The 26668-nt window shown below is 48.1% G+C and overlaps 1 protein-coding gene across 1 annotated transcript in view; it reads right to left on the reverse strand.

Annotated features, from left to right (window-relative positions):
* Positions 1-1323: 1323 nt before the first annotated feature.
* LOC125027715 (brain tumor protein-like) overlaps positions 1324-26668 on the reverse strand; it is a 52541-nt gene continuing 27196 nt past the window's right edge. Inside the window, exons 2-4 of the mRNA XM_047616859.1 lie at positions 10973-11114; positions 8572-10781; positions 1324-8336 (exon numbers count right to left, since the gene is read on the reverse strand). Coding sequence (XP_047472815.1) covers positions 8040-8336; positions 8572-10781; positions 10973-11090 — 2625 coding nt within the window. The 5' untranslated portion in view covers positions 11091-11114 and the 3' untranslated portion in view covers positions 1324-8039. The remainder of the gene's footprint in view (positions 8337-8571; positions 10782-10972; positions 11115-26668) is intronic.

The following is a 26668-nucleotide window of genomic DNA, read 5'->3' on the forward strand; positions in this document are numbered from 1 at the left end:
GTAGAGTGTAGAGTGTAGAGTGTAGAGAGTAGAGAGTAGAGAGTAGAGAGTAGAGAGTAGAGAGTAGAGAGTAGAGAGTAGAGTGTAGAGTGTAGAGAGTAGAGAGTAGAGTGTAGAGTGTAGAGAGTAGAGAGTAGAGAGTAGAGAGTAGAGTGTAGAGAGAGAGAGAGAGAGAGAGAGAGAGAGAGAGAGAGAGAGAGAGAGAGAGAGAGAGAGAGAGAGAGAGAGAGAGAGAGAGAGAGAGAGAGAGAGAGAGAGAGAGAGAGAGAAAGAGAGAGAGGAATAGAGAAAGAGAGAGAGGAATAGAGAAAGAGAGAGAGGAATAGAGAAAGAGAGAGAGGAATAGAGAAAGAGAGAGAGGAATAGAGAAAGAAAGTGAAAGAGAGAAAGAGAGAGTGAAAGAGAGAAAGAGAGGGAGAGTGGAATAGAGAAAGAGAGTGAAAGAGAGAAAGAGAGAGTGAAAGAGAGAAGAGAGTGAGTGGAAGAGAGAGAGAGTGAGAGAGAGAAAGAGAGAGTGAAAGAGAGAAAGAGAGAGTGAGAGAGAGAAAGAGAGAGTGAAAGAGAGAAAGAGAGAGAGTAGAAAGAAGGGGTGGAAAGAAAAAAAAGAGAGAAAGAGAGAGAGAGTAGAAAGAAGGGGTAGAAAGAAAAAAAAGAGAGAAAGAGAAATAGAAAAAATGAGGAAGAGTGTAGCGAGTAGAGTGTAGAGAGTAGAGAGTAGTGTAGGTCATTAATAGGAGTAAGAGAGAGAGTAAGAGAGAGAGTAAGAGAGAGAGAGAGAGTGAGAGAGAGAGAGAGAGAGAGAGAAAAAAAAATCTTCAAACTTGAGAAACGGTTCTCCTGGATATTTTGTCTGAATATAAATATTTTCCTCTTTCCGTTTGGTGTTTTATCCTCAATATATTTTTAATCAATCCTTTTAAAAGGTAATGAAAGCACAAATACAATAACACACATGTTCAGTGCTCATAAAAATTGCAATATATGACAATGAAATATAACATTTATATCAAGAAACCACATGTAATAGCATTTTCTTTTTCTTTTCTTTTAACTTTTGTTGGCAGATTACCCATCACAGTGCTAGCATCTGACAATCGTTGAGCCTTGTTTATTAAGGCATCTCGGATTATGCTGTCGTGCCTTAGAAAGTCATGTATGCAAGTAATAAAAACAAATATGAGAAATAAGGTACAGTTTTCTATTCACTGAATTTTAAGTGAACTTTGTGCTTTCAAGTTTGTGGTATTATTTCTTAATCTTTTCCAATTAGAGAAAAGGCTAAGCTTTCCCTAGTTAAGGGGTTAACAGGGTGAATGAAAGGTGTTTTTACAGTCAAACAAAATACTTTATTGAAATTCTCTAGGTTAGCCATTACAGCATTCAACAAAACTTGCGCCATGAAAGACGATAAAATATTTCTAAATATTTCTTTGTGAAGGCAATAGTAAGAATCTAAAACAAAATAAACAAAAAACTAAATAAAAAGTATCCTTAAGAGTATGATTAGGATAGCAGATATGATCAAAATCACTGAAAATATCATAAAATTGTGGGGCCATTCCAGTAAATAAAAGACAACAAAAATTAAATACTAAACCTGGTGATTCATATATGGAAGTTGATGTAGTTTCAATCATGCTACATGAATTCTATCTTTTGCTGTCATTTTCTTCTTTTAAGTAACATTTTTTTTGCATTTATACATACACAAGAACAAATAATCCTCATACAAATGATCAGTTCATACACTTCTTGAACTAAGTCTCACAATAATAATGCTCTAACAGACATGTATGCAAGAATTAAATCACCAAACATACAGTATTTGCAATATAAATCTGAAACAAGCCCAAACACTTTTGCTCATAACAAAATCAACACGATGCAGAATCTCGTTATTAACAGAATAAATTCACCATTATATTTACAACACAATGATTCGAAAAACACCACAGATGAACTGATGTTGACTTGGGTACGTGCAATATCTGAGCAACAAACACAACCCTTCGAAAACCAGCTCATCTGTGACCAGAACAAAACGACTATATCAGCTTCCATACAATGTAACTTATCATTTTTTTTTTATTCCTTCTTCAGATCCACTATTGAGACAATTTGTTTATTCATATCTTTGGTAAGAAACTAAAAATAAAAAAGAGAAGGTGACCAAAGTGTACATACATACCCATAATATCTATAAGTAATAAGAAATGGAGGTGGGGAGCAGGGGGAAAGGGAGGGGTGTGTGGGGGGGAAACGTGAATATATCCATCCTATTGGAGATGTAAGAAATTTAGAAAAATAAACACTTAAAAATTTGTACACAATCCCTACTTTGTGTATGCCATGTTTGTTGACCACAGAGACTATGATTAGCTTTCATGACACTGGCCTTGCTCTGACCAGTAACTCGTGGTATGAAGATGAGAGACAGCCCTATTAATTAGTTTGGAATGGTCCCTTCACCAGCCTGCTTTGATGGCAAGTAGAATTAATTTGTAAATAACACAAGTGCCAGCAGGTTAAATTGAAGAAAATAAGAGAAAATACATGTCATAGATACCAATGATTATGTTTGGGGAGTTGGGGGACAGGTGATGAAGATTTTGGGGAGCATAAAAATGGAATGAATATCCAAGCACTAAGGGGAGGGAAACTAATTGAACAGGCAATAAAACATGATAAATAAAAGGATTTTCAATAATAAATAACTTCCTAGAAGGAGCTTGGATCTGACAACATTTGAACAAATACATGTTAAGGTAAACATTGCTAAACAGTGAAAGGGATCAAGAAAAGGCATAAGACGGTCTGATCTTGCTAAGGGGCATGCAAGACCAAGGTTAGATATTAAAGATGAAAGTGGTTGGGGAGCATAACCTGGGTGTTTCAAAAGGCCTTATTACCTACTGCTAATTCATATCATGTTCAACTTTCGACTTGTCTCACAAGCAGCTATAAATATATACTTTTTTAAAAATTTCTTTAAACTTCTCTCAACAAATGTAATAATAAGTAACAGAGTATTTGGAATATTTGAGAATCAGTTTGGTGCTAGTCTGGTACTAGTCTCCTGATGTAGCTATCTGCAAGTCACTTCAGAAAGTTGAATGAAATTTGAAATAGCAATAAGTGATATTGCCTAGACAGTGCCAAGAGGACTGAGTGCCTCAAACACATCACCAAATAGTCCTGCAGCAAAGGTGCGTCTTAACACATCAACAACGAAGGTGGGCCAGGGGGGAGGTGTTTCTGTCCTCACTGATCAGGAGCTGGTGCTTCACTGTTCCCCAGCCTACATCTTGGAAGACCAACAACTCCAAGCAATCGATGCTTGGCCTCAGAGCACTTAGGGTGTGTTGTGGAGAGGACAGTATAAACTGGCAATGACTTAACAATTTTTAAATAAATAAATAAATAAATAAATAAAAAAGGAAAATCAACAAATGGTGCCAGAATAAAGTAGAGGGCACTAACCCTACTGTGCTGTCACTACTGGGTCAGCTAACACTCCCCGTGGCCCATCTTGCTACAATATCAGGGATAACAAGATGTTTAAAACAAGTCCAAGATTGATTCTGTAACAGCTCTTATATATCAAAATAAACTGAAACTTTTTGAACAACTGACAGACATGGCATATCTTTTCTTGTGTTAGACATGGTTATATGAATATATAATGCTTTACACACTACGGGACCATTTAAGTGGGTAACATGAGTTATGTATGACTGTAATTGACACACTTGGACCTTAAACAATATCAACATGGTTACAAACACAGATCTCTACAAAAGCTGCCGTAAACACTGTACACAGAGTAGTTACTGGCACCGCCCTGGCCTGGTATGGGGGGCGGCAGAGTCAGGACAAGCAGAGCAAACTTCCAGCGGTTAATATCATCACTGACAAAAGTCTCCCTGGCCAAAGTGACCCACTTTTAAGTACATATTTTGATTTCTAACACTTGGAAGAGGGGGACTTGCTCGTCCTGTCTCTGGGTTCTGGTCATGACACTTTTTCCTGATGCTTTGGACTAGGCACAATAATGATCAACTACTGCTTTGTGAACAGAAGAGGTTCATATAGCAAAAATAGCAACACACATCTGGTGGGCACTAAAGAGACTGGGCGATGGGTACAGCTCGAGGCGGTAGCGCACACCCACGCCCAGCCCAGGGCCCAATCTACAAGCAGCGCTACTACAAAAGTAACATGATACAAACAGATAGAAAAAACAGCAAAAATAGTGGAATGTTTCATCTCTGGTAAGTAGTCAACGCGTCAACAGCAGAGAACTGGGTTATGATACTCTTAACGTTAGTAGAAAAGCAGAGGGGCGCAGGGCGGGTCAAGACGGTGCAAGGCATAATACTGGTGGCCGCCCTACCCCCTCCGTCTGGGCCCGCGGGCTCACCAACCCACCGCCCGCCCACAAACTACACATTCTTTTGGACTGTAGAAAGGTGAAAAAATAGACTTTGGAACTCCTTTTTTTAAGTAGATACGAACGAAGTCATGCTTCAGAAAGGCCAATGGAAGTGGTGAAGAAATTATCAAACTTTGTTGTAGTGTCCCAATTTATCACTGGTGTATTGTGACGGAGAGGTGACAGATGAAATGTGGCTCTAGGCAGGGGTTGTGGCACCAAGGAAGGATAAACATTTGAAGAGTCAACAATTGGAATGTTGGCTGCAAAAATCAACAAATACCTTGTAGGTAATTTGCCAGGTAACTTTTGTGCGTCTGCCAGGAGGATTGTGGCATTTCATCTGGACCAACAGGGACAGTCCGAGAGTGAAAGACGAAGGGGAAGCCCCCTCAGTACTACACTAAGTCCGCCTTAACCTATGGGTTGTTGATCTACACAGCACAGCGAGCACTAACTAGAAGTGGCATGTAGCTGCCCAGCCACTCAGCCACATGTATCCTGGGACTTTCCATGCAACAAGCACACACACAGAGGTCAGCCTCCACACTCAAAAGAGGACACCAGCTCATTCACCAGGACTGCGGTGTGTGGAGGGCAGCCACGAGCCCCGCACCATTGATGCCTTATGCCACCAGGACTGGGCCCGGCAGACCCAGGCAGACTGGCTGGCCAGCCGGGCCCTGACTAGTCTACTGAGGGCCCCATACAGCTGGTGGGATCCATACAGCTGGTGGGACCCAGACAGCTGGAGGGACCAGACAGCTCCACTAGCATCTACACAGTAGTATCAACAGGAGATATGTATTGTCCAAGCCATTCAGTGCTCCCTTGCAACACAGTGATTGGCTACGAGAATTTGAAAGGTAACATTTAATGCTTATGTGCTACCTAATACAGTTAACTAACTGGCGACAAACTGGTTACCGCCACTCCGAACACTGAAGTTGATTCATCATTCACTGTATTGGGAAAGCAAGCATTACCACAAAGGCCGTGTATGTGCTGTTAACACCTCTATTATGCCATACAGAGTGATGAGAAACAATTAAGTACGAGCCGGCACTTGACTAACAGCCCACGTCCATATGCCAGGCGTAGGATAACAACCAGGTACAAAGCAGACTGTTTCCTGCTCGCGACAAAAACAAGACAACAAATTATTTCCGCTCTACTACACAGGAAACCTTTTAACTTTTTAATCTTATCTGAGTAAATGGCTAGTACATCACAAAAACTAACTCCAGTGAATGAATAAACAGTTTCAACAGTTAAACAAGCTTACAATTTACCCAGCTTGGCACAACTCGTATGGCCAAATTCTGAACACGAAAAAACGAACAACCATTTTCATATCATAACAAAATGTGATTCTGCAGTTACATTCAATCTACATATCAAAGACCTGTTATTGGTTGCAGAAATTCACCAATTCTAAAAATCACTTGTGCCCTGTATCTGTTACCACAGTAACAAAAAACAATCATAGACTTTGTGCGGGGAATCTGCAACCAGCGGTCGGTTTTGGAGCGGACCCATTCCCGCATGAAGCAGAGGTGTGTGTGGCACAATCACAACACAGTCACGACCTTAAGGACTACAACACCGCACAACACTGGTAAGGCATGATCTCAGGGAAAGGTCACAAGTTGGTTTAGTTAATATCAGCCATCCTAGGCAGGGTTACAACAGGTTGAGCTTTGTATTACACTACTTGAAGCAGATACAAAAAAGGCAAGATAGGGAATAGTGATTACAACAATGGTACTCAACTTCTACCTAACATAGTGAGCTAGTCTAGATATATATCAACAGGTAAGGGCAATAAGGGCATATTAATCCGGCTGTTACCACACGGGTGCAGAACCCACAAGTCCAGCCCCGAAGGTGGACTCTAGGATGTGGCTGGCGGGCTGTGTGGTTAGAGTGCTTCATTACTACAAGGACAGAATTTGATTTCTGTTCTACATGTGTTTCAAGAGTTCAAGACAGTTGTTAAATTCATATTTCTAACTGTCAAATGTAGAAAACATCACCAAAGTTATATTATCACCTGTAATTTAGTTTGGCCCCCATTTTTCTTTAGTGTTTGTTGCTTCACAAAAATGACTTTCCTTGCATGTACAAAGATAAACATATCAGGCATTTGCTTCCTCTGACTTTGATTGTCACACTTGGGCTAAATTTATAAAAGCAAATCTGGGCAGGTTTAACATCTCTAGAAACACCATTAACTAATTTTGATATATATTCCTCAGCAAACAGTGTGAAAAGGGTATAACAAGTGAGTAGCAAACTTCTGGATGGCTCAACATGTAACTTGTCAATAGCATTGACTTTTTTTTCTTTCTTTTAAAATAAATAACGTCTCCATTCTGACCAACGGAATACTTGTAAAAAGGAACAAATTTTCCAGCCTTCCATAAAATGAAACTTAAAATCTTTTTCTTCTAAAAAAACAAAAGACCAGACTTCTTCCCGATAAATAAAACTGTTGGCTCCCGCCGAGCCATAGGACCGGCCGACTGGCCATCTTTCTGACTGACAGTGACAGACTAACTACATCCTGGCCTAACTTTGTTGTTAGCCCCTGAAATGGGGCACTGGCTGGCGGGTGGCCCTGGTAACAATATGCTAACCAGGGCCTTCTACTGCCCTGCCTCCATGCACATCTTGCCTGTAGCTCTCATGCACAATTCCTTACAACTAACAAATGCAATAGAACAATAATGGGTGAGTTGATCAGCTGCAGCTGCAATATATAAAGAGCTACAGCTGAGAGATGCTACCACTAGAGGGCAGAGGAGCACCACTGGCACCCTGCTGATGCGTGCAGTGGTGCTCCACTCCCAAACTTCAACACCTCAATAAATTACTGCACATAAATATGAAAAATAAAAGAAACTTAAACAAAACCAAAACAAAATACCATGAGCAGGCTATCCAAGAAACAAAACTTAATCCTTAATGGCACAACTTACGACTGTAGGTGCAACAAATAGAAAATTTTGAAATAAACTCTAAAACCAATTGAATAGTTATGTACATGACTATTGGCAGAGTTAGAAAAATTGAAAATAAAATAGAAAAACCTACTTTAACAAAAAATGCGAGTAAATGTAAAAGTGACTTGTATAAACAGGTATCTAAGCCCATTATATGGTAACTGCCTGATACCCAAGTACACTGGTAACTGGCCTCTTAGCCTATAAAGGAGGCCTCAGCCACTTTTTGACTAGGGGAGGGCAGACTTGGGCCTGGCATCTGCCCCTGGGAGTACAAACAACTGCAACCACCGTATTAAAAATAGACTATATGAAGGAACAGAGACAACACGGGAACCTTGCCTCTCACCCAGAGAAACAGCCTTCAACAGTGGCTGTTGAGGCTGACCTTGGCTTGGAGTGAGGGGTGAGGTCATCAGGAGAAGGTTAGTGTCCTGTCACTTGTGCCACACTTGTCACAGTGCCAAACAAGATTACAAGAAGTGTGCCTCTTTGGGCAGTATCAGCAGTCTTCATCTAACAATGCTGTACAGCTTCTCATGTTACAACCAAATTGGAAAGTGCACCACTGTGACTGTAGGCGAGATGAGGCAACCTCTGTCTCACATGTGGGGTGGCGGCACCTGCAGGTACCGGTAAACATACAGACGGTAATCTTTGGAGGCCAGGACCACTGATCCATCATCCATGAGTGCAACGTCAAAGCATTGGGCGTGCTTCACCTTGGACTCATACGCTGACACCAGCTGGCCATCCTGGGTGAAGAGTGTGAGGTTGAAGTTGTTGTGGTTGTCAGCAATCAGCACTTCACCTTGGCTATTGATGCCTACACCAATTGGGTAGTTGGTGATACCCTCACCACCAATTTGACGGAGGTACTGTCCTTCATAGTTGAACACCTGAAAATAAAATATATTAATATATGGCATGACATTTTTACCACGCTAAATGTGATGGTTATTTTTCAAACTTAATGCTGTGAATATAATTTATCATGTTTGAAGAAATTACAATTATTTTTTTTTGCTTCTACTGCATCTACTATCAAATACATTATTATAAAAGCAAATATATAAGATTTTTATTTCTTTGAATCTTGCTCATGCACGTAAAAGGCACACAATGAAGAATTACCTTTACACAATGAGCTCTGTTGTCAGAGATGAAGATTTCTTGTTTGTCATTCACCACCACACCATTGGGGAATTCCAAGTGGTTGGGGCAATTGAACTGATGTAGCACTGTACCAAACTGGTCGAAGATGATGACCCTCATTACTTTGCACTCCACAACAATGATGCGTCCTTTGTGGTCAACAGTTACACCACGTGGGTAGCATAAAGTGTTGGCTCCAAACTTCCTTACAAACTGTCCATACTGATTATAGATCTGTATCTGATGGGTTGGAGATCGTTCAGTCACAATGATGTCACCACTGGTGCGTACTACAGCTACCCTATTCGGGTAGAGCAACTGGCCATCGCGTTTCCCACACTCTCCAAACTGGAATTTGAAACGTCCTTCCTTGTCAAAGATCTGGATTCTGTGGTTGTTGGTATCTGCTACAATGATGTCATTCTGGGCATTGACAGCAACACCACTTGGTTCAGTAAACTGGCCCTCAAGAACACCGAACTCTCCAAACTTGCAGTGATAGATCATCTTCTGGCGCTTGATCTGTGATCGTGGTGGGAATATGGAACAGGACAGTAACTTGTGGGACAGATCGTGAAGAACTGGATCTGGTGCAGTAACTCCATTCACCTGTTCCTGGTTGAACACGCCTTCGCCGCCACAGCTCCACTTCTCATAGGATGTGAGCCCATTTAGGTTGAGATCTCCAAGACTTGTAGAGAATGGGCCCATGGACTGTGAGGAGCTGAATCTCTTGGACAGTAAATTTGACAGTTGACTGTTGCTATATGGACGCTCCAGCATTCCATTCAAATTGCCATTCATGGTGCTGTTTAATCCACTGGTAAGCCCATTAGCAAGTCCATTTGTTAAACCATTGGCAAGGCCATTAGTGAGACTATGAGATAATCCTGAACTTAAACTATTTGCAAGACTTGTGGACAGACCATTGGCCAACTGTCCATTAGAAATTTGCCCATTTGCCAAGTTCTGTGTGCTGACCAATTGCTGGGCACTGATACTTCCAGTTAAGCCATTGGCTAATGTTGTATTAAGTCCTGATAAACCATTCAGGCAACTGTTAATTGTGTTCATACTACTGACAGAGACGGAGTTGGAAGAGTTGGGTCGTGCAATGGGTGGCAACTTGGTTGGGCCAACTTGGATATCAGAGGCTGACCGAATATAGCCAAATGTGTTCCTGACTCCCACTTGAATGGCAGGGAAATTGCTCACAAATTCAAGATCACTGACATTTTGCATACCTAGGTCAAAGTTCTTGCCCATCTGCTCTGCCAGCTTTCCTTCAATGAGCTTTCGGAACATGAGCAACTCAGTGGTATTTGCATACTTCCTCAACTTTTCAATGAAATCACAAGTGGATAACAGTTTCTCCACACTCTCCTGTGCCTTCTGAGCAAAGACTGAGAGGGAGACTTGTTTGGCATGGTAAAGCGAGTCTAGCTCTCGCAACAATTCTGTCTTACGTTCTTCTACCATAGTTGTGTAGAAGTTGAAAGTATCATGAATCTCAGACTGTGCCTTCTCATACTGTTGCTGGAGACGTGTTGATGAGCCTTCAACAGATTTGACACAAGTACGGAGATCTGCAGCCCGGGACCGCCCGTCTTCCATGGCATGGCAAATCTGGTCCAAATGGCGGGGTGCTGCATCGTTCAGACCCTCCAACTCATGAATACCTTTAGGGTGGTCCATCATGATGCAATCATTGCAAACTGGTGAACTACAAGTAATACAGAAATACTTGAGAGGCTCTCCTTTGTGACGTATGCAGGTGACTGGACGCTCATCCCTCTGGGCTAGTTCTGCCAGTGTTACCACACGGTGTCCTTCAAAACAATGCATATACTGGTGGGCCATGACACAGTGTGGGCAGAGAAGCTTTGCGCAGTCCAAACAACGTGCAACAGCTGCTACGTCACGACTCTTGCAGGCTGTGCAAGAAGCAGGCTCATCCACTGGCGTTTCCAAAAGGCGATGGAGAGCGTAGTCTGGCAGTAGGAGTGGTGGGGGAACGGTCGTTACAGCTTGGCACTGAGGGCACACCAAGCGGTCTCCTCCATCACAAACTTTCTCTAAGCACCCAAGGCAGAAGATGTGCAGGCAGGAGAGAACTCGTGGCATAACATAAGTGTCATTGCAGAGCCCACACACAGTTGCCACTGGGGAGCTGCGGCCAACTATGGATCCTGTAATCAGAAAAACAGTCTTACTATTTACCGAGAAACCTGATACTAAAACAACTGAATGACAACCTTCCTTTCAATTGATTCAATATCAAAATAGACCATAGCATACCTATCACCAGTACTAGAAGGCAATATGCCAAGTTATGCAAAGAAATGTATCACTTTGGGTTACCTAAAACAAAGACACTTACCTGTGGTGGATGCAGGTGGTGAGTTCTCAAGGGAGCGTGGTGGATCCGAGTCTATCAGGGACCCCAGGGGCGTCCCTGAGAGGGATTCCAGCGATGGCGTGGGGGATCCTACAGACATCCTCGCCCCTCACCCAAACACAACCTGAAAGAAGTTACTCATTAGAAAAAGTCGTTACAAAAGAAAAAGAAATCTAAAAATTGTTGAAGTAAAGAAATATAATATTTCTATGCTTCCCAGAGTACTGACAGACAAGCTAACCAAGAAATTTCACGTATCTTCTACTTTACAGCACCAACATAAATCATCTGCCAAAACTAATTAAAGACGCGTAATTAAATGTGGTAGCACATTGCGAGAAGAACTCGAACGCCTGCGCGGTGGTGGAAGGCGAGGGGAGACAGCGCCGCAGGGCAAGGGAAGGGAGGAAGGGATGGAGGAGGGGAGGGGGGGAGGAGGGGAGGGGGAGAGGAAGGAGGGAGTGAGCAAGTGAGGGAGGGGAGAGGAAGGAGGGAGTGAGCAAGTTAGGGAGGGGAGAGGAAGGAGGGAGTGAGCAAGTTAGGGAGGGGAGAGGAAGGAGGGAGTGAGCAAGTTAGGGAGGGGAGAGGAGGGGGAAAGGAAGGAGGGAGTGAGCAAGTGAGGGAGGTGAGGGAGGGGAGGGAGGTGAGGGAGGGGAGGGAGGGGAGGGAGGTGAGGGAGACCGTAGCCTCCGTCGTCATACAATATTTACAACATGACCTTTCTCCCCTTGCCACTCTCATCCTCCTCCCTCTCTCTCCCTTTTTCTATGCATTAGGTGTAGACAGATGTAGTACAGCGAAACAGAAGCGGTATGTCAGAACACATTCTCAATCACAATGGTCTCTTTTCTTCAGACCGGGGACCTTTCTTTAGTTCCCGTGCCCGTGTTGCGGATGTGATAATTTAATAAAAGTCACTCCCTCTTTTATTCATTCCGACCTTTTCCTTTTCCACTGACCCCCCCCCCCCCCCCCCAATACCCCGCCAAGCAGTAATGTGTGTGCGGGAGTCCAGTCTCTGCCTTCCCCTCACCCTCCATTCACCCCCCCCCCCCCGGTCTCCTGGTGGCCAGGTTGGCGAGGGCAGACACGGTCATCGACCCTTCGGGCTGTGCCGACCAAGCCAAACATACAAACCTAAAAACTAAACCCTGGTATACATGTTACATACACATATTCGGGTACCCAATGCCCCACTTCCAACATAATAAAACAGCTCTACTATATAATAAAGCTTCACTGAAAGAATGTATTTTTTTATTACCCTTACCCCAGCCATTCATTGCAACTAGCGCGCACCTCAAGTGCCTCTCCTTTACAGACCTTCTTGAGAGCTCTACCTGCGCCACACCAAAACACAACATGCCTTGCTACTTGAGCATTCGTTCCGCTGCTCATCCCCGATCAGCTGTCGCGTCTTGGGTCTCCCCGCTGACACAGCACTCGCGGATCTACCCTCTCGGCGCTCTCGGTAGATTCTCAAGGTCGCACGGAAATCGGCACAGCCTTCCGTTCCCCGTGCGCCTCTCCCGGAGCGGACTGCCGTGCCTCTTACGCCTGCCTTTGTATCGCGGCCGAAAATTGACATCCTGAGAGGCTCTACCGATGTTTACAGATCACGAGACGTCTTGGCTATCGGGACACTTCTCAAAAAAAAACTTTACTTCTTTCCCTAGTTAATTAGCTGGGCTGTTAAAACCCCATGTAATCATCATTTGGATGGCGATAGTATCATAGACGGGGGGAATGACGCACGTTCCTTCCCTGTTGCAACCGGAAGTTGTTTGACCGTTTTATATAAATGTAAAGGTTATTCTGACGTATCGGCATTGTTTTCTGAATTATGGCGCCGCCTCACTTCGAAGGTCGATTATCACGGTGTTCTTTTTCTATCCTGGGAATCGATCTTCAGACAGGGAGGTTAACACCCAAATATTTAACATTCAGTGCAACGGATGGCTATAAACAATGACGTCCCCCTCCCCCCCCCCAAGAAATTTGCATATTACACTGGCCAAATCCAGTATCTTTTTTCGACGAAACTTCCCGCGAGGCAGCTGGTTCCCCGATTCACGTGTTGCGTGTAAACAAATGGCTGCCCGCACCGCGCCAGTACAGATAAACCACCTTTTTATCTCTTTTTTTTTTTTGCTTTACTTTTTAAAACATTATCCCCGAAACGAAGTTCAACGACACTGCTATATTGTTCAAACATATCTCTGGCCTGTGTTGTGTTGCTCCGCTTTTCCGATCACCAAACTATACAAAGGGCCGGGCGAAAAGAAAAGGAAAGTACAAGCTTCGAAGGGGGGGGATGAACCAGAGGGGGGGGGGGGGTAGTCGCCAGGGAACGAGAAGAGCAAGGGCGGTACGACGTAGAGAGAGAGAGAGTGAGTGAGTGAGAGAGGGAGAGAGGGGAGAGGGAGAAAGAGAGGGATGCTGACGTCACGAGTTGGAAAGCGGGATTGGGAATGGAAGGGGCGGGGTGCGTCATCGTGTTTCTGGAACTGCTCTATCGCAACGGACAATGCTAGGGTACGGCCAAACACGCGAAATGTTCACACGCCGCCCGCGCCCCTCTGCAGTCCCCTCTTCAAGGAGCGACGCGATCCATCATACAAATGAGCCACGATACAGCTCCTAAATATCTCGCTGTGCACCCTCGGCAGACTAGGATAAAATGGTTCCGCGGGACAGGCTTAAACAGTGCCATCAACACACGACGCCTTTGTTCTTTAGTAAAAACCACACGCACACGCACTCGATTCAAGCGTCGTCGATCAACAGGTTGAGGAGGAACTTTCGCTGCGAAGACAATTGCCTACTTCGAGATGGCCGTCAACTTCTGGCCGGGCGCGTGACACCGCGACAGACGCCGCCCTGTTGACCGCTTCCTTTGCCATTACATTCTCGGAAATGTTGTTTAAAAATATACACAAATGAACCATTTCAAATTTCGCCGCCTCTTCCAGTTTCCCTTTTTATTCCCATTGTACTCCCCCCCCCCCTCTCTCTCTTTTCTATCCCCCACTATCCTCGTCCAAACCCCTCTCCTATTCTCTCATCGTACCGTACCCAAGTCGAGCGGCGCCCGGCGGTGGGGTGGGGGTAGGGGAAGGAGGATGGGGGTGTACCTTGGCGTCACGAGACGGTCTGTGAGAAGGAGCGGAAGAGAGAGCCAGAAGGGGAGGGAGCGAGGCGGCGGAGAGCGCGCCGAGCTCTCAAGGTGAGAGGAGACAAACACAGGAAGGAGGAACGTGAAGATTGAGGGAGGGAGGGAAGAGGAGAAAGTGAGAGCGAGAGCAAGGGGGAGGGGGAGGGGGAAACAAAGTAAGAGCGAGAGCAAGTGGGGGGGAGGGGGAGTACTGAGAGGGACAGGGTAGGGGGGGGTGGTTGAAGAATGCGTGACAAAGAACAAAAATCTTAAAGAAAAGGGATGATGAGGAAGAGGAAAGAAAGAAAAGAAAGAAGAACGAAAGGACGAAGGAATGGAAAAAAAAACAAAAAAACATTGCTATAACAAGCTCTTGGTAAGACCATTAGTGGACAAGGAAACTCCACGGCCAGTTTGTCTTGACCGGAAAGCACCACCTGTTAAAGAGGAACCTCCAGGAGCCAAGCGTTCGCCTCTCATTTAGTCCGTATAAAGCCTTCAAATGTGGCGAGGAGACGGAGTCGCCGGTCGATAGCCAGAAAGAACATCAAGGAAACAAAGTAAAAAAAAACCCTGAAGATAAAGAAAGGGAAAACGAAAGAAAGAAACTGAGGGGAAAGTGCGATAAAAAGGCGAGATTAGCTACAACAGCTCCACTGGAGAATGACCCAGGCGTTTCGTCTGGCGTGTTTGTTGTGGCGGGATGCCGTCTGGTGTGTGCGGGGGCTGGGGAGGGGGTTGGGGGTATTGTTCAACTTGGTGTAGCACGTCGTTCAGATACTGGTGGTGCAAGGGGCCGCTTCGTGGCTGAACATTTGGATTCTAGACCACATGTAATGCAGTATTTCATGCTCCTCGAATCTTCCCTGCGTCTGGCAGGGGGAGAAGAAATGGGTGAGGAGACCCTGTGCGAAGAGCAGGGCAAAGGAACAGACGGAGATCACAGATGTTACCTAAATAATAAAACAGCCGAGGCTTTGAGAGGCAACTATTCAGAGAGCCCGAGAGAAAGAGAATACCAACAGGTTTACACCCAACTACACCCACATCAGAAGAGCCCCTCCCCCCACCCCTGCGAGACGCCCTCCGACCACCTCTCTCCGTCGGGCGCATCACTCGTCGGGGCGCGCGGGGCCTCCTTCGCCGCGCCACCACACTCAAAACATCCGGTAGAAGACGGGAAGGCGCGATAAAACCTCGCCCCAACTCCGGGGGTAGAATGCACGTAACTCAGGGCACGAGAGGCGAGGCGAGCGCGGCGTGCAACCATGAATGACTCGCATATGCGGTGCGAAAGGGGTCGTCATTCATGGCCGGGCTATAAATACACGAGACACACGAGCATGACCGCCCATTACGAGTCTCATCCTTTGGTAAGGTAGTCGCTTCGGGGATGGATTTCCAAACGCAACTCGTGCAGGGGTTTGGCGCAAAGAGGCTGGGGTTTAACGTCATTTATGCAGCTACGGATTCAAGACTAAAAATACTGCACTCCGTTCACTCCGTTCACGTAAACATACATAAAATAAATAATCAAATAAATAGACCAGACATGTCGAATCTCCTATCTCTTGGCTAATATATGACGCAATCTGATCTCAATACTAAGACAAGTCTGACTCTCCATCCACAACAACACAGCAATTACGTGAAGAAAAGCGGCGGGGGAGGGGGAGAAGAAAAATGATTAAAGAAAGGAAAGAAAACAAAAAACAGAATTAAATCTGTCGAGATCAGCAGCGGAGATGAGACGGCGGGACAGCTGTCTGTATCAGCATCATCGCTAGTTAGGGAAGAGGCAGGGAGGAACAGGGAAGAGGAGGAGGGGGGGGGGGGTCGTATGCCATCTTGTGACGTCATCACTTCGCACGTCATCTAGCCGCGTGACACAGCACATATTGGCGCGACGTGACTGGGCATGACAAGTAAACTGCAACTCCTTTCTCTGTGTCATGACTGGGACATGACCTGTTCGCCCGTTCCACTTGTCCACGTGTTTACAAGCGCATGGCACCTGAGAAGTAGGTGAGGGGGGGGGGGGGGGGGGAGATGCAAAAGGGGTCGAAGGTTAAACCCCGCCTCGTTTTCGCGAAATAATCTACGCGAACAGGTGGCCCTACACGAAACTTGCCGAGTCGACCTACGCTGCCTCTTGCTACGCTGCTGCCTCGACCGCCCTGAAACCACCCCTTGAAAACGCATTCGCCGCACTCCATCCCTGCCCAACTTCCGGCCCCAAAATCTTGGCACTGTGCGGCACCAGAGCCACTCACTCTCACTCCCAGTGTCACCAACATCAACAGGAAACACACACACACCACGTGTACAGGAGGAAATAAAAATCTTACGCTACGAACAAACTGATGCCTAACATTCAAATAGGTCCGGGTGTAACGTGGGGCGTGGCACCAGCCAAAACTGCAGTGCCACCGGTGCAACTCCCTTTTCGAGAAAAAAAGGTAACAAGAGCACAAATAAAGAAAAATAAATAAAAAATCCAGAATAACAAGACCTGTCATCAACGAATCACCACCATCAAAGAAATGAGAGAAAGAGAGAGAGAGAGAGAGAGAGAGAGAGAGAGAGAGAGAGAGAGAGAGAGAGAGAGAGAGAGAGAGAGAGAGAGAGAGAGAAGGGGGTTGGGGGTGGGCAAGATACAAAGTTATAAAGGAAAAGAAAATGGAAAAAAAGTAGGATGGGTAGATTGGAGAGGACTCGTCGGCAAATGTCATCGAGGACTTCACAAACTCAAAACAAGAGTTGGCGTTCTTCCAAATCTAAAAGCAACCGGCCACCCTTCCCCTTCCCCTTCCCCTTCCCCTCCCACTACCCCCACCCCACACCACCCCTTACCTTCTGCACCCTTTCCTCCCCCCAACCACAGCCACACCATATGCTGTCTCCCCCCCCCCCCCCCCATAACCCCCGATCAGCCTGATATGCACCCGCCCAACATACTTGGAGGCGAATAAGGAGGAAAAGAAAACAAGTGAAATAAGGGACCGCAAAACAGGAGTGGAACGTAGAGAATGGTGGTAACAGAGAGAAAAACAGAAGAAATGACAAATTAACAGATGGCCAAGTGGGAAATCCAGAGGAAAAGGATGAAGACTGGGATGAAGGTGAACGAGAGGGGGGGAGAGGGGGAGGGAGAGAGGAGAGGAGAGAGAGAGAGAGAGAGAGAGAGAGAGAGAGAGAGAGAGAGAGAGAGAGAGAGAGAGAGAGAGAGAAAGCTCCCTGGGTGGGCGGGCATAGATATATTTATACATCCGGGCCATCAAAACTTGCTCAGTCACAAAGGAGAGGAGAGGCGACGGAGAGAGCTAAGAGAAAAAGAGGGAGAGAGAGAGACAGAGAGAGAAGGAAGGGTGAGCAGACGCACCAGACTCCCAATAGGCTTATCTGTGCGTAGGAGCAGGGGAAGGGGGGAAGGGGGGAAGGGGAGGGAGGGGGGAGGGGTCACAGGGGCCTTTGCCAGGTACACAGTTTGGGTCTCGGCAACGACTTTGTTCATATTTCCTTTACTGGCTTCGTTTATCACTTTCTCTCTCTCTCTATCTCCCTCTTCTCCCTTCTCTTTGTCGTATCCGCCCACATTATCAACAGGATCAACACTATCGCTTGGTCCTCTGCGTCATTATCGGATATCAACGAGATAAATACAATTATCTGATTAATGTCAAGACGCACAGAGGGTGTCACCTCTCCATTCTCAAATTCTCTCTCTCCTTCCCACTCTCTTTCCAATCTCCCTTCCCTTCGTATGACCTGCCTCTCCATCTACGCCATTCCCCCTCGTTCAAACTGCGTTCCCTAGTGAAGGAGGGGAGAGAGGGGAGCGGCGGCGGAAGAGGCAGAGGGAGAAAAGCGAGCGGCGAGGGGAAGGGTGGACCAACCAAGGTCAAGGCCCTCTTCTCCCCTCGGTCTCTCGCTCTCGCTCGCTCCCTAACTCTCTCTTATTCGTTCTCTCCTTCTCCCTATCTCTCTCTCGCTCTCTCTCTCAGTTTTCACCCTCTCTCCTTTCTCACCTCACTTACTCATCCATTTTTTTTTATGCACTTGTCATCTTCCCTCTCCTTTCCTTCTTTCGCACTTCCTCTTTTCATCCTCTCCTTTCTTTTTTTCTTCCTCCCTCTCCCTCGCTCTCGCTCTCGCTCTCGCTCTCTCCTCCCTCTCCCCATCTCATCTATCCCGAGGCCTACAGTGGGGAAAGGGAGGGGAAGAGAAGGGAAGGGAAGAGAAGGGAGGATGCCATCACAACACCGAGGGGACCTGCGTTATTGATCACGGGGCAACTCCGCTCGCACTCACCAAAAAGTACCTACGCCGTCTATCGCTATCAAGGTGTGCTTTCCATCGCGGTGCTGCTGCCACACTACAAAGGCGGCAGGCATACGCGAGGCAAGACACGTATGCATGCATTGGTGCTCAGGAACACGTGTTTTGCGTGCGTTTCTGGAGGTTTATTTGTACCATATGTAAATCTAAGTACGTATATGTGAGAGTTTGAGCATGTAGGGATAGAGGGAAATGGATGCAGAGGGGAGAGGGGAGGAGAGGAGAGAGGGGAGGAGAGGGGAGGAGAGGGGAGGAGAGGGGAGGAGAGGGGAGAGGGGAGGAGGGGGGGATAGAGAGGGGGGGATAGAGAGAGGGGGGATAGAGGGATAGAGAGAGAGAGAGAGAGAGAGAGAGAGAGAGAGAGAGAGAGAGAGAGAGAGAGAGAGAGAGAGAGAGAGAGAGCGAGCCAACACGCGTGTTTGGTAACTGCTTCCCATTTTGGCGCCAGTCGCTCACACCACGCGGAAACTTGACTGATCGATACACACAGGTTGCAGAATGGGGAGTCGGAACGGACGGACGCACGCACGCAGGCACGCAGGCACAAGCACAAACACACACACATTAATCAAAATGAGAAAACCTAAGACATCGAAAAGCAAGCCGAAATCGAAACCCCGCGAAGGTTAATCTCATGCTCTCACTTTACATCAATCACTACGAGATGTAAACAAGCCTCACGAAACATACACATGGGCACACAAACAGATGGAGGCCGAGAGGGAAAGGAGGGGGATAGGGGGGAGGTAGCGAGGGATGAGGGGATGATTGGGGGGGGGGGGGAGAAAGGAGAGAAGATAAAATGGAGGAGAAAGGAATTACTAAAGAGAAAAGTGGGAATAAAAAAAAAAAGTAAAAAATAATAGAGCCAAACGGAAAGAGGGAAGAAGGGAGGGGCAAGGTAAGCAAGGTAAGCCACGGCGCACAGAGAATGAAAGGAGGTAAAAGAATTCAAATAAAAAGTAGAGAGAGAGAGAGACCTTTAAAAAAAAGAATCGAGGAAAGCGAGAGCCAAAAGTACTCGTACGACACTCGAAAGGGAAATGGGGAACGCAAACAAATTGAAGCACCGGAGGGAATCAAGGGGGGGGGGGGGGCGAGGAAGGAGGAGGGGGAGGAGGAGGAAAAAGAGGAAAATGCAGACAGGGGGCCAGAGCGAGGCGTCCCCGTGTCTGTCTCGCTGTGACTAGCGTGTCTGGGAGAAGAGGGGCGGGTCCAGAGACTACTGCTGCTGGTCGTGGCGGCAGAGGCGGAATAGAAATGTTTACAAGTGGTTGGGTAAGAGGGCGGGAGCAAGGAGGGAAAAGGGGAGAGGGAGGGAGGAAGGAGGGGCGGAATAGAAATGTTTACAAGTGGTTGGGTAAGAGGGCGGGAGCAAGGAGGGAGGGAGGAAGGAGGGAAAAGGGGAGAGGGAGGGAGGAAGGAGGGAAAAGGGGAGAGGGAGGGAGGAAGGAGGGAAAAGGGGAGAGGGAGGGAGGAAGGAGGGAAAAGGGGAGAGGGGAGGGAGGAAGGAGGGAAAAGGGGAGAGGGAGGGAGGAAGGAGGGAAAAGGGGAGAGGGAGGGAGGAAGGAGGGAAAAGGGGAGAGGGAGGGAGGAAGGAGGGAAAAGGGGAGAGGGAGGGAGGAAGGAGGGAAAAGGGGAGAGGGAGGGAGGAAGGAGGGAAAAGGGGAGAGGGAGGGAGGAAGGAGGGAAAAGGGGAGAGGGAGGGAGGAAGGAGGGAAAAGGAGATAGGGAGCAAGGAGGGAAAAGGGGATAGGGAGGAAGAGGATGGAGGGGGAAAGGGGAAGGGGAGGAAGGGAGGAAAGAGGAGAGTTGTGAGCGGGGAGGGCGGTAGGCGCCTCATGGCAGGTGGGGACATGGGTGGGTGGGGGCGGGAAACCGAACGGGTGGGCGTTATACGCTATATATAGAATAACCGGCGGTATGGGAGAAGGGAGGTGCCTCGGATCACGCGGTGGGTGTTAAGGTGGCTGGGAGGCAGGTAACCACGACACAAAAATCACGTGCGCACATTTATAACCAAACACAAACACACGAATGAAGGATTCCCTAATCAAATAACTTACACTCCATAATTCTTTTTGTTTTCCCTTTATAACATCGGTCGGTTAATAACAGCTTCCTGCGGCACAAAGCACACCTAGACACACGACAGGACAAAAAGATCGAGGCGGCGAGCGAGAAAAAAATGTAATACAAGAGACTTCGCCCCCCCCCCCACACCCTGCACTCCCCTCTCCGCTTCCCCTCACTTCCCTCGCTCCCCAGAAGGCCCAGCGCTCTCTCCCTTCACCCCCTGCCCCCTTTCCCTTTCCCCCTGCCCCCTTCTCCTCCTTCACCCCTGCCACACTAGGGCCTCTCTCTCCACCCAGGTTTCCTCCTTCGTCAGCCGCAGTGTTGTTGCCATGCCAGTTTCTCCCACGTCTCCCCCCCCCCACCCCCCCTCCATCCACCGTTCCCTTACCCCTCGATCTCTTTCCTTAGTCACGCAAGTTCTCATTCCCCTTCTTTATCACAGTCGCCTTGGACTCGGCTCTTCGCGGCAGGTACAAATGTTTAGTAGTAACGAGGGCCAGTACGCATTTGAGAAAGGCAATGCAAGATGGCCCAAGTTTGCATATTTCTAGGTTCGTATAGACAATAATTACAAACCCATACATGCAAATTGCAGATCGTATATGTTAATGTGGATAGGCATATACTTTTGAAGAACAAAGAAGTACACGGAAAGTAAAATAAATCGCATCCCATCTGGCATCCATCACAGCATCCTCTGATAACCTGGCTCCTGACGCAGACGTCGGCGGGGAGAGAGAGAGAGAGAGAGAGAGGAGTGGTGGGGCAGGGAGGGAAGGGAAGGGAGGAAAGGGGGAGGGAAGGGGAAGGGAAGGGGAGGGGAGTCTCCTCACCCAACTCATCGGGCGCGAGGCGGTCGGGCTGGCGGCAGCGGCAAAGGGCGAGCCGGGCTTTTCTGCAGTGAGGTGGAGGTACTGCGGCAGACCCTGGGACGCGCCATGCCGACCCCTACGCACAAGAACGCGACAAACGGCCGACGTCGTAACAAAAAGGCAAGTATTTATTCGTGTGCCTATGGGGTACTTTTTAAAAAATCATATTACGTTATATATACCTTTACATACACACCCAAGAAATGTGTTATGGAGTATTCAGCTTCCCATTTAAGCGGGCCCGGGAGAGTAAAGGTGCGCCTACCTCAATCTCGATGAGCGGGGAAAATATACCAGAAAACGAAAGAATTATAAGAAAAAAAAAATAATAAAATAAAACCCACGAGGAAAAAGTACTGCGCTACTGGAGATACAAAAAGGAGAAATTACAGTCCATAAAGAAAAAAAAAAAAAAAACGAAAAGTAAAAGAAAACGAAACAAAAATAAAGTAAACGAAAAGAGACGCCGCAACCCAGCTGCCCCCCCTCCCCCCGCCCCCCCCCCCCTGCCACCACCACACACTCATACACAAACCCGAAAACGAACATCCCAGAACTCCGACGAGATAAGACTGCGGGCGAAAAGAGGGCGTGTTGCAGCGTAGAGAGAGAGCGAGAGCGAGCGAGAGAGAGAGAGACAGACACAGAGACAGAGAGAGAGAGAGAGAGAGAAAGGGCGGAGAGGAGAGGAGAGGAGAGGAGAGGCGCAAAAATAGGAGTGGGTGTGTGAGAGTTGGAGAAGGGGGTGGAGGGAGGGAGCAAGAATGAGAGAGAAAGAGCAAGAGAGAGAACGAGAATGGGGAGAGACGAAGAGAGAGAGAGAGAGAGAGAGAGAGAGAGAGAGAGAGAGAGAGAGAGAGAGAGAGAGAGAGAGAGAGAGAGAGAGAGAGCCGCATACACCCCCTCCCCTCTCCTCCCCACCCGAAAGGAAATTTTCCCGCCATAGGTCTAGCGATTCGCCCCCTCCCCCCACCCCCTCCCCCCCTCCCTCGCATACCTGGTAGTACCACTGCGGCGGGGTCTGACTCACCGCCGATCGCGTCCTCGTAACTCGCCCGGCGCCCTGTGTGCGTGTGCGCGTTTAAGTGTGCATGTGTGAGCGTGCATGTTGGAGTATGTGCGCGCGTGCGTTCCAAGTCGCAGACGCTCTTAGACGCAGCACGTACATACGCATAATGAGACGCACCGATGGGGAAAACTGGAGGGGGAGGAGTAGGAGGGGGAGAATATGGTAAGATGGAGAGAGAGGAGGATGACAAGAGGGATGAGAGGAGTAGAGAGAGATGAGGAGGGATGACAAGAGGGAAGAGTGGAGGAGAGAGAGGAAGATGAGGAAAGGGAGAAGAAGGAAGGCGAAGGAAGATATGAACGGGAGAGAGGAGAGGAAGGGAAAATAATCGAGAGGAAACTCACTAGAAAGGGAGAAAAGGCGTGCCTGGGGGAGGGGGGGGGGGAGAAGGGTTGCGGCCAATGTGAATGTGGAGAAAGGACAAAACCAAAAAGAGAAGGCACAAGGTATTGAGAAAGTGAAACAAGAAAAAGGAGAGAAAAAAAAAAAAAAAATCAAGTACACGTGGCTGGAAAATATAATTGAGTACGGACAACAGGAGCGAACGTAAGAAAAAAAAAAAAAAGTAAAAATAACGGGAAAAGATGGGGGGAAGATAGGAGGAAAAAACAGGAATGAAAGAAGTATGAGATACACAACAAGACCGAACTACAGCTGGAGAACAAGGCAAGTTGCATAACACGGGTCGTTTGGAAGCCGTTTCATTTACACTTCCTGTATTCGCCCAATATTTCCTGCAGCATGATTTAGGATACGACAAAGGAGAGAGGCAAAGATGAAGGAGAAGAGAGTGCGGGAAGTGGAGGGAGAGAGGAGAGAGGAAGGGAGAGGAGTGGAGAGAGAGAAGGGGGGGGGGGTATTCAAGTGCGCGTGTCGGTTTATTATAAAATACTTTCATAAAACTATCTATCCTTGCCCTAGATAGTTTCCCACGGCGAGCCAACGAAAGGGCTCAAGGAAGCGGCCGACACCTAGCACCAGACCCTCCAAGTACTGTCAGCAGCAGCAGCAGCAGCAGCAGCAGCAGCAGCAGCAGCAGCAGCAGCAGCAGCAGCAGCAGCAGCAACAGCAGCAACAGCAGCAGCAGCAGCAGCGCCTGTGCCCTCATACCCTTTCGACGTCCGCTCATTCACTTCACCGCCAGCCGTAATACACACGATCGAGAGAAATCATTGCGTCACCCCCTTACCACTTACCAACCCCTTATGCCAAACCCCAACCGCCACTCGCTCCCCGTTGCCAATTACCACTTTGCTTATGTTGAGATTAAACCCAATTTAATCCGTCGCCCGCCACCATAAAATCAAATCGGGCGGCAGAAGGAAAAAAGCAGGGAGTTTAGCTGTGTTACGTAACCCCCTCCTCCTCTCCTAGCACCCTCTTACCCCCCCCCCCCCTCCGAGCCAACCCCGAGGCGCACACACGCTCTCACGCACGTTAGTGAAAGTGCCACACCCTCCCGTGGCCCCCCTCCCTCTACCCCTTCCTCCTCCTTCCACACGCTGGTTTTCACGTCCTACATGACGATGCCGATAGATTTTTGTACATCTATTTACGGGCACAATTCGACACCATCCTCAAGGCGTCTGCTCGTCTTTCGCCGAAGTGACGGGTCCACCGGGTTTACCTTCACAAAATACCGGCAATCCTAGTTTCCCTCAAAATCAAGCTAAAATCTATTTATAGGTCCACTCTGCGCTTCACTGACACAAACTTCCCCTCCGCGCTCACGTACCAATTACGTGACAGGCAAATGAATACCACAATAAAGACGCGTTGACAGGTGAAATTCTTCCCTTACGATCTCACAACAAAGACCGAAGACCAAAAAGGCAAATACGCCAACGCCCACTTACGCTCAAGCACACAAACAAAGCCGCACCAACCCCACTAATTCTCCAAAGTGAAAAATCTGCAGCTCCTGTGGCAGCGCGTCCAGGATCTGGACCTTCCCCACGCAGGGCGACAGTAACTGCGGTCATGGGGCAGGGATAGAAAATGAACGGCAGAGGAGAGTTGTGGAGGATGGAGGAAGGGTGAAAGGTGAATAGGAAAAGGAAAAGAGGACAAATGGAGAGTAATCCTTAAGAGTAAAATCAGAACTACGCGCCCATATAAAGCCATCTACCCAAACATACACATATAGATGGCTATTTCAACAGTACCAGAGATCTAGGAATACTTGTGACAAATAATTTGGTTACTCAATCGCTCACAGTAGTCGCAACCGACGGCGTGGCTGAAGCCAGAGTTCACGTGGAGTACGGAGGAAGAGATCCTAAACGAGGGGTCCCCTCGTCCTAGGAATAGTGATGACGTAAGGTCGCCGCCGCCGCTGGTCGTGGGACGTCCCCGCGGGCGAGAGCTAACCATGTTCCGCTCTCCTGCACCTCGGAGCGCGGGCGGCGGCAACAACACAATCACATCGGGGGAAAAAGGAAGAATGGGAGGGCCGGGAAGGGGGAGGGGGAGGCGTAACCACCATTGCATCTTAATGTAAAACAAACAAACAAAATGACATTCCCTTCCTGGAATGTTGCGACCTTCTTTTGCACTGCTCTCCCTCCGATGAGGCAAAAGAAAAGAAGAAAAGACAGCGAATTAAACTAAAAGCAAGCGCACACGAGAGCCCGGTCACGCCAGAGCCAGGCAGCATATGGGCCAGGTGGTCGCTCGCGTGACGGCTCTGACTGTACTAACCGACAACTGCACCGCACGGAACGTTGCGTTGCGTCACGACCGGGGGCAGGGGGCGAGGGGCGCATGAGGGGACGGGTGGGGAGGGGAGGGGACAGAGGGGAGTGCCAATAAAAAAGACCAGTAATGCTTGAAATACAACTACACGCACTGTTACAACCTACGCGTTGCTACAAATGCTTGGTTGGCTATTCTCGCCAGCGACACAATGACCAGATCCATTTATAGGTCATCCCGCAGCGCCTCCGACAGGATTTTCCCCTCGTCATGAGGAATTTCTGACTCAAGCAGGTGTGTATTAAGAGCGCGCGTGGCGGGCGGGCGAAGCACCCCAGCGCCGCTCCCATTCACGCCCTCGTGGAAACACGTGACGACCTTCATTCGTGTCGCACGGACAGCAGTAGGCAAGAGAGACGGGCACTCTCACCTGCGCCTGTGTCATTATTCGTGTTTTATTACTCTTAAGGGATGCTGGTGACGGAGGGAGAGGGGAAGGAGGGGGAGGAGGGTCAGGTGAGAGGGTGGATCGGGGTGGAGATGGCGCTGATGGCTCCGGCAGAGGCAGCTGGAGCCATCATAATCTACCCGCATCTTCACCCTGCAACCCTTTCAATGCAGGACCCCCCCCCCCCCCCCGCCTTCCTCATCTCCCCTCCTCAACCGAGATCCTTCTCAGGGCAGTTCTTTGTCTCCTCCTCCTCCCATAAACAAACCAACAAACAAGTATCTTGAGTAAGAACAGCCAATAAAAATCTCCTTCCGCCATACACTGCCTCTTCTTCCAGACTGCTCCTCCTCTGCCAAACAGCCGAACTCCCCTGCCCCTTCCCCCAACCCCCATCCCCTGCTCGGGCCTTTGCCACGGCTTTATTTCCCAACGAGCACACACTGACGAAATCCGCTCGCTCGCTCGCTCGCTCTCGCTCTCTATCTCACACACACACACACACACACACACACACACACACACACACACACACACACACACACACACACACACACGCGCGCGCGCGCAAAAACACGAGCGCACACATATACACAAGCACACGCACACGCGCGCGTGCGCACACACACACAGAGAAACATTCTCCTCGCAGCCGCACCAAGCCGAGTGAGGTGGTAAGGCGGCTTGCACAATGGGAACTCCTCTCCCTCTCTCCCTCCCTCTCTCTCTCCATCCACTAGCTGCTCTCGCTCCCATCTACCCCTCCCTTTCATCTCCCAGCCTCTAGCCACTATCTCCTTTTGCTGCTCCTCACCTCCTCCCCTGCCCTTATTCTACATCCTTTCTGTTCATATTCAAACACCCATCTCGATCAGAGACGAAATCTGGACGGAGATAACCTCGTTACAGTGTGACCCGCACCGCCTCGCCGCGCTCCGTCTTTGCCGACAAGTCCCTTCCTACAGGAGCCGAGACTTTCGCACAAACCCCGTAATTATAACGGCAAAAAACAATAACAGCAACACCA

Source organism: Penaeus chinensis, chromosome 1 (assembly GCF_019202785.1).
Source record: "Penaeus chinensis breed Huanghai No. 1 chromosome 1, ASM1920278v2, whole genome shotgun sequence".
Classification (NCBI taxonomy): domain Eukaryota; kingdom Metazoa; phylum Arthropoda; class Malacostraca; order Decapoda; family Penaeidae; genus Penaeus; species Penaeus chinensis.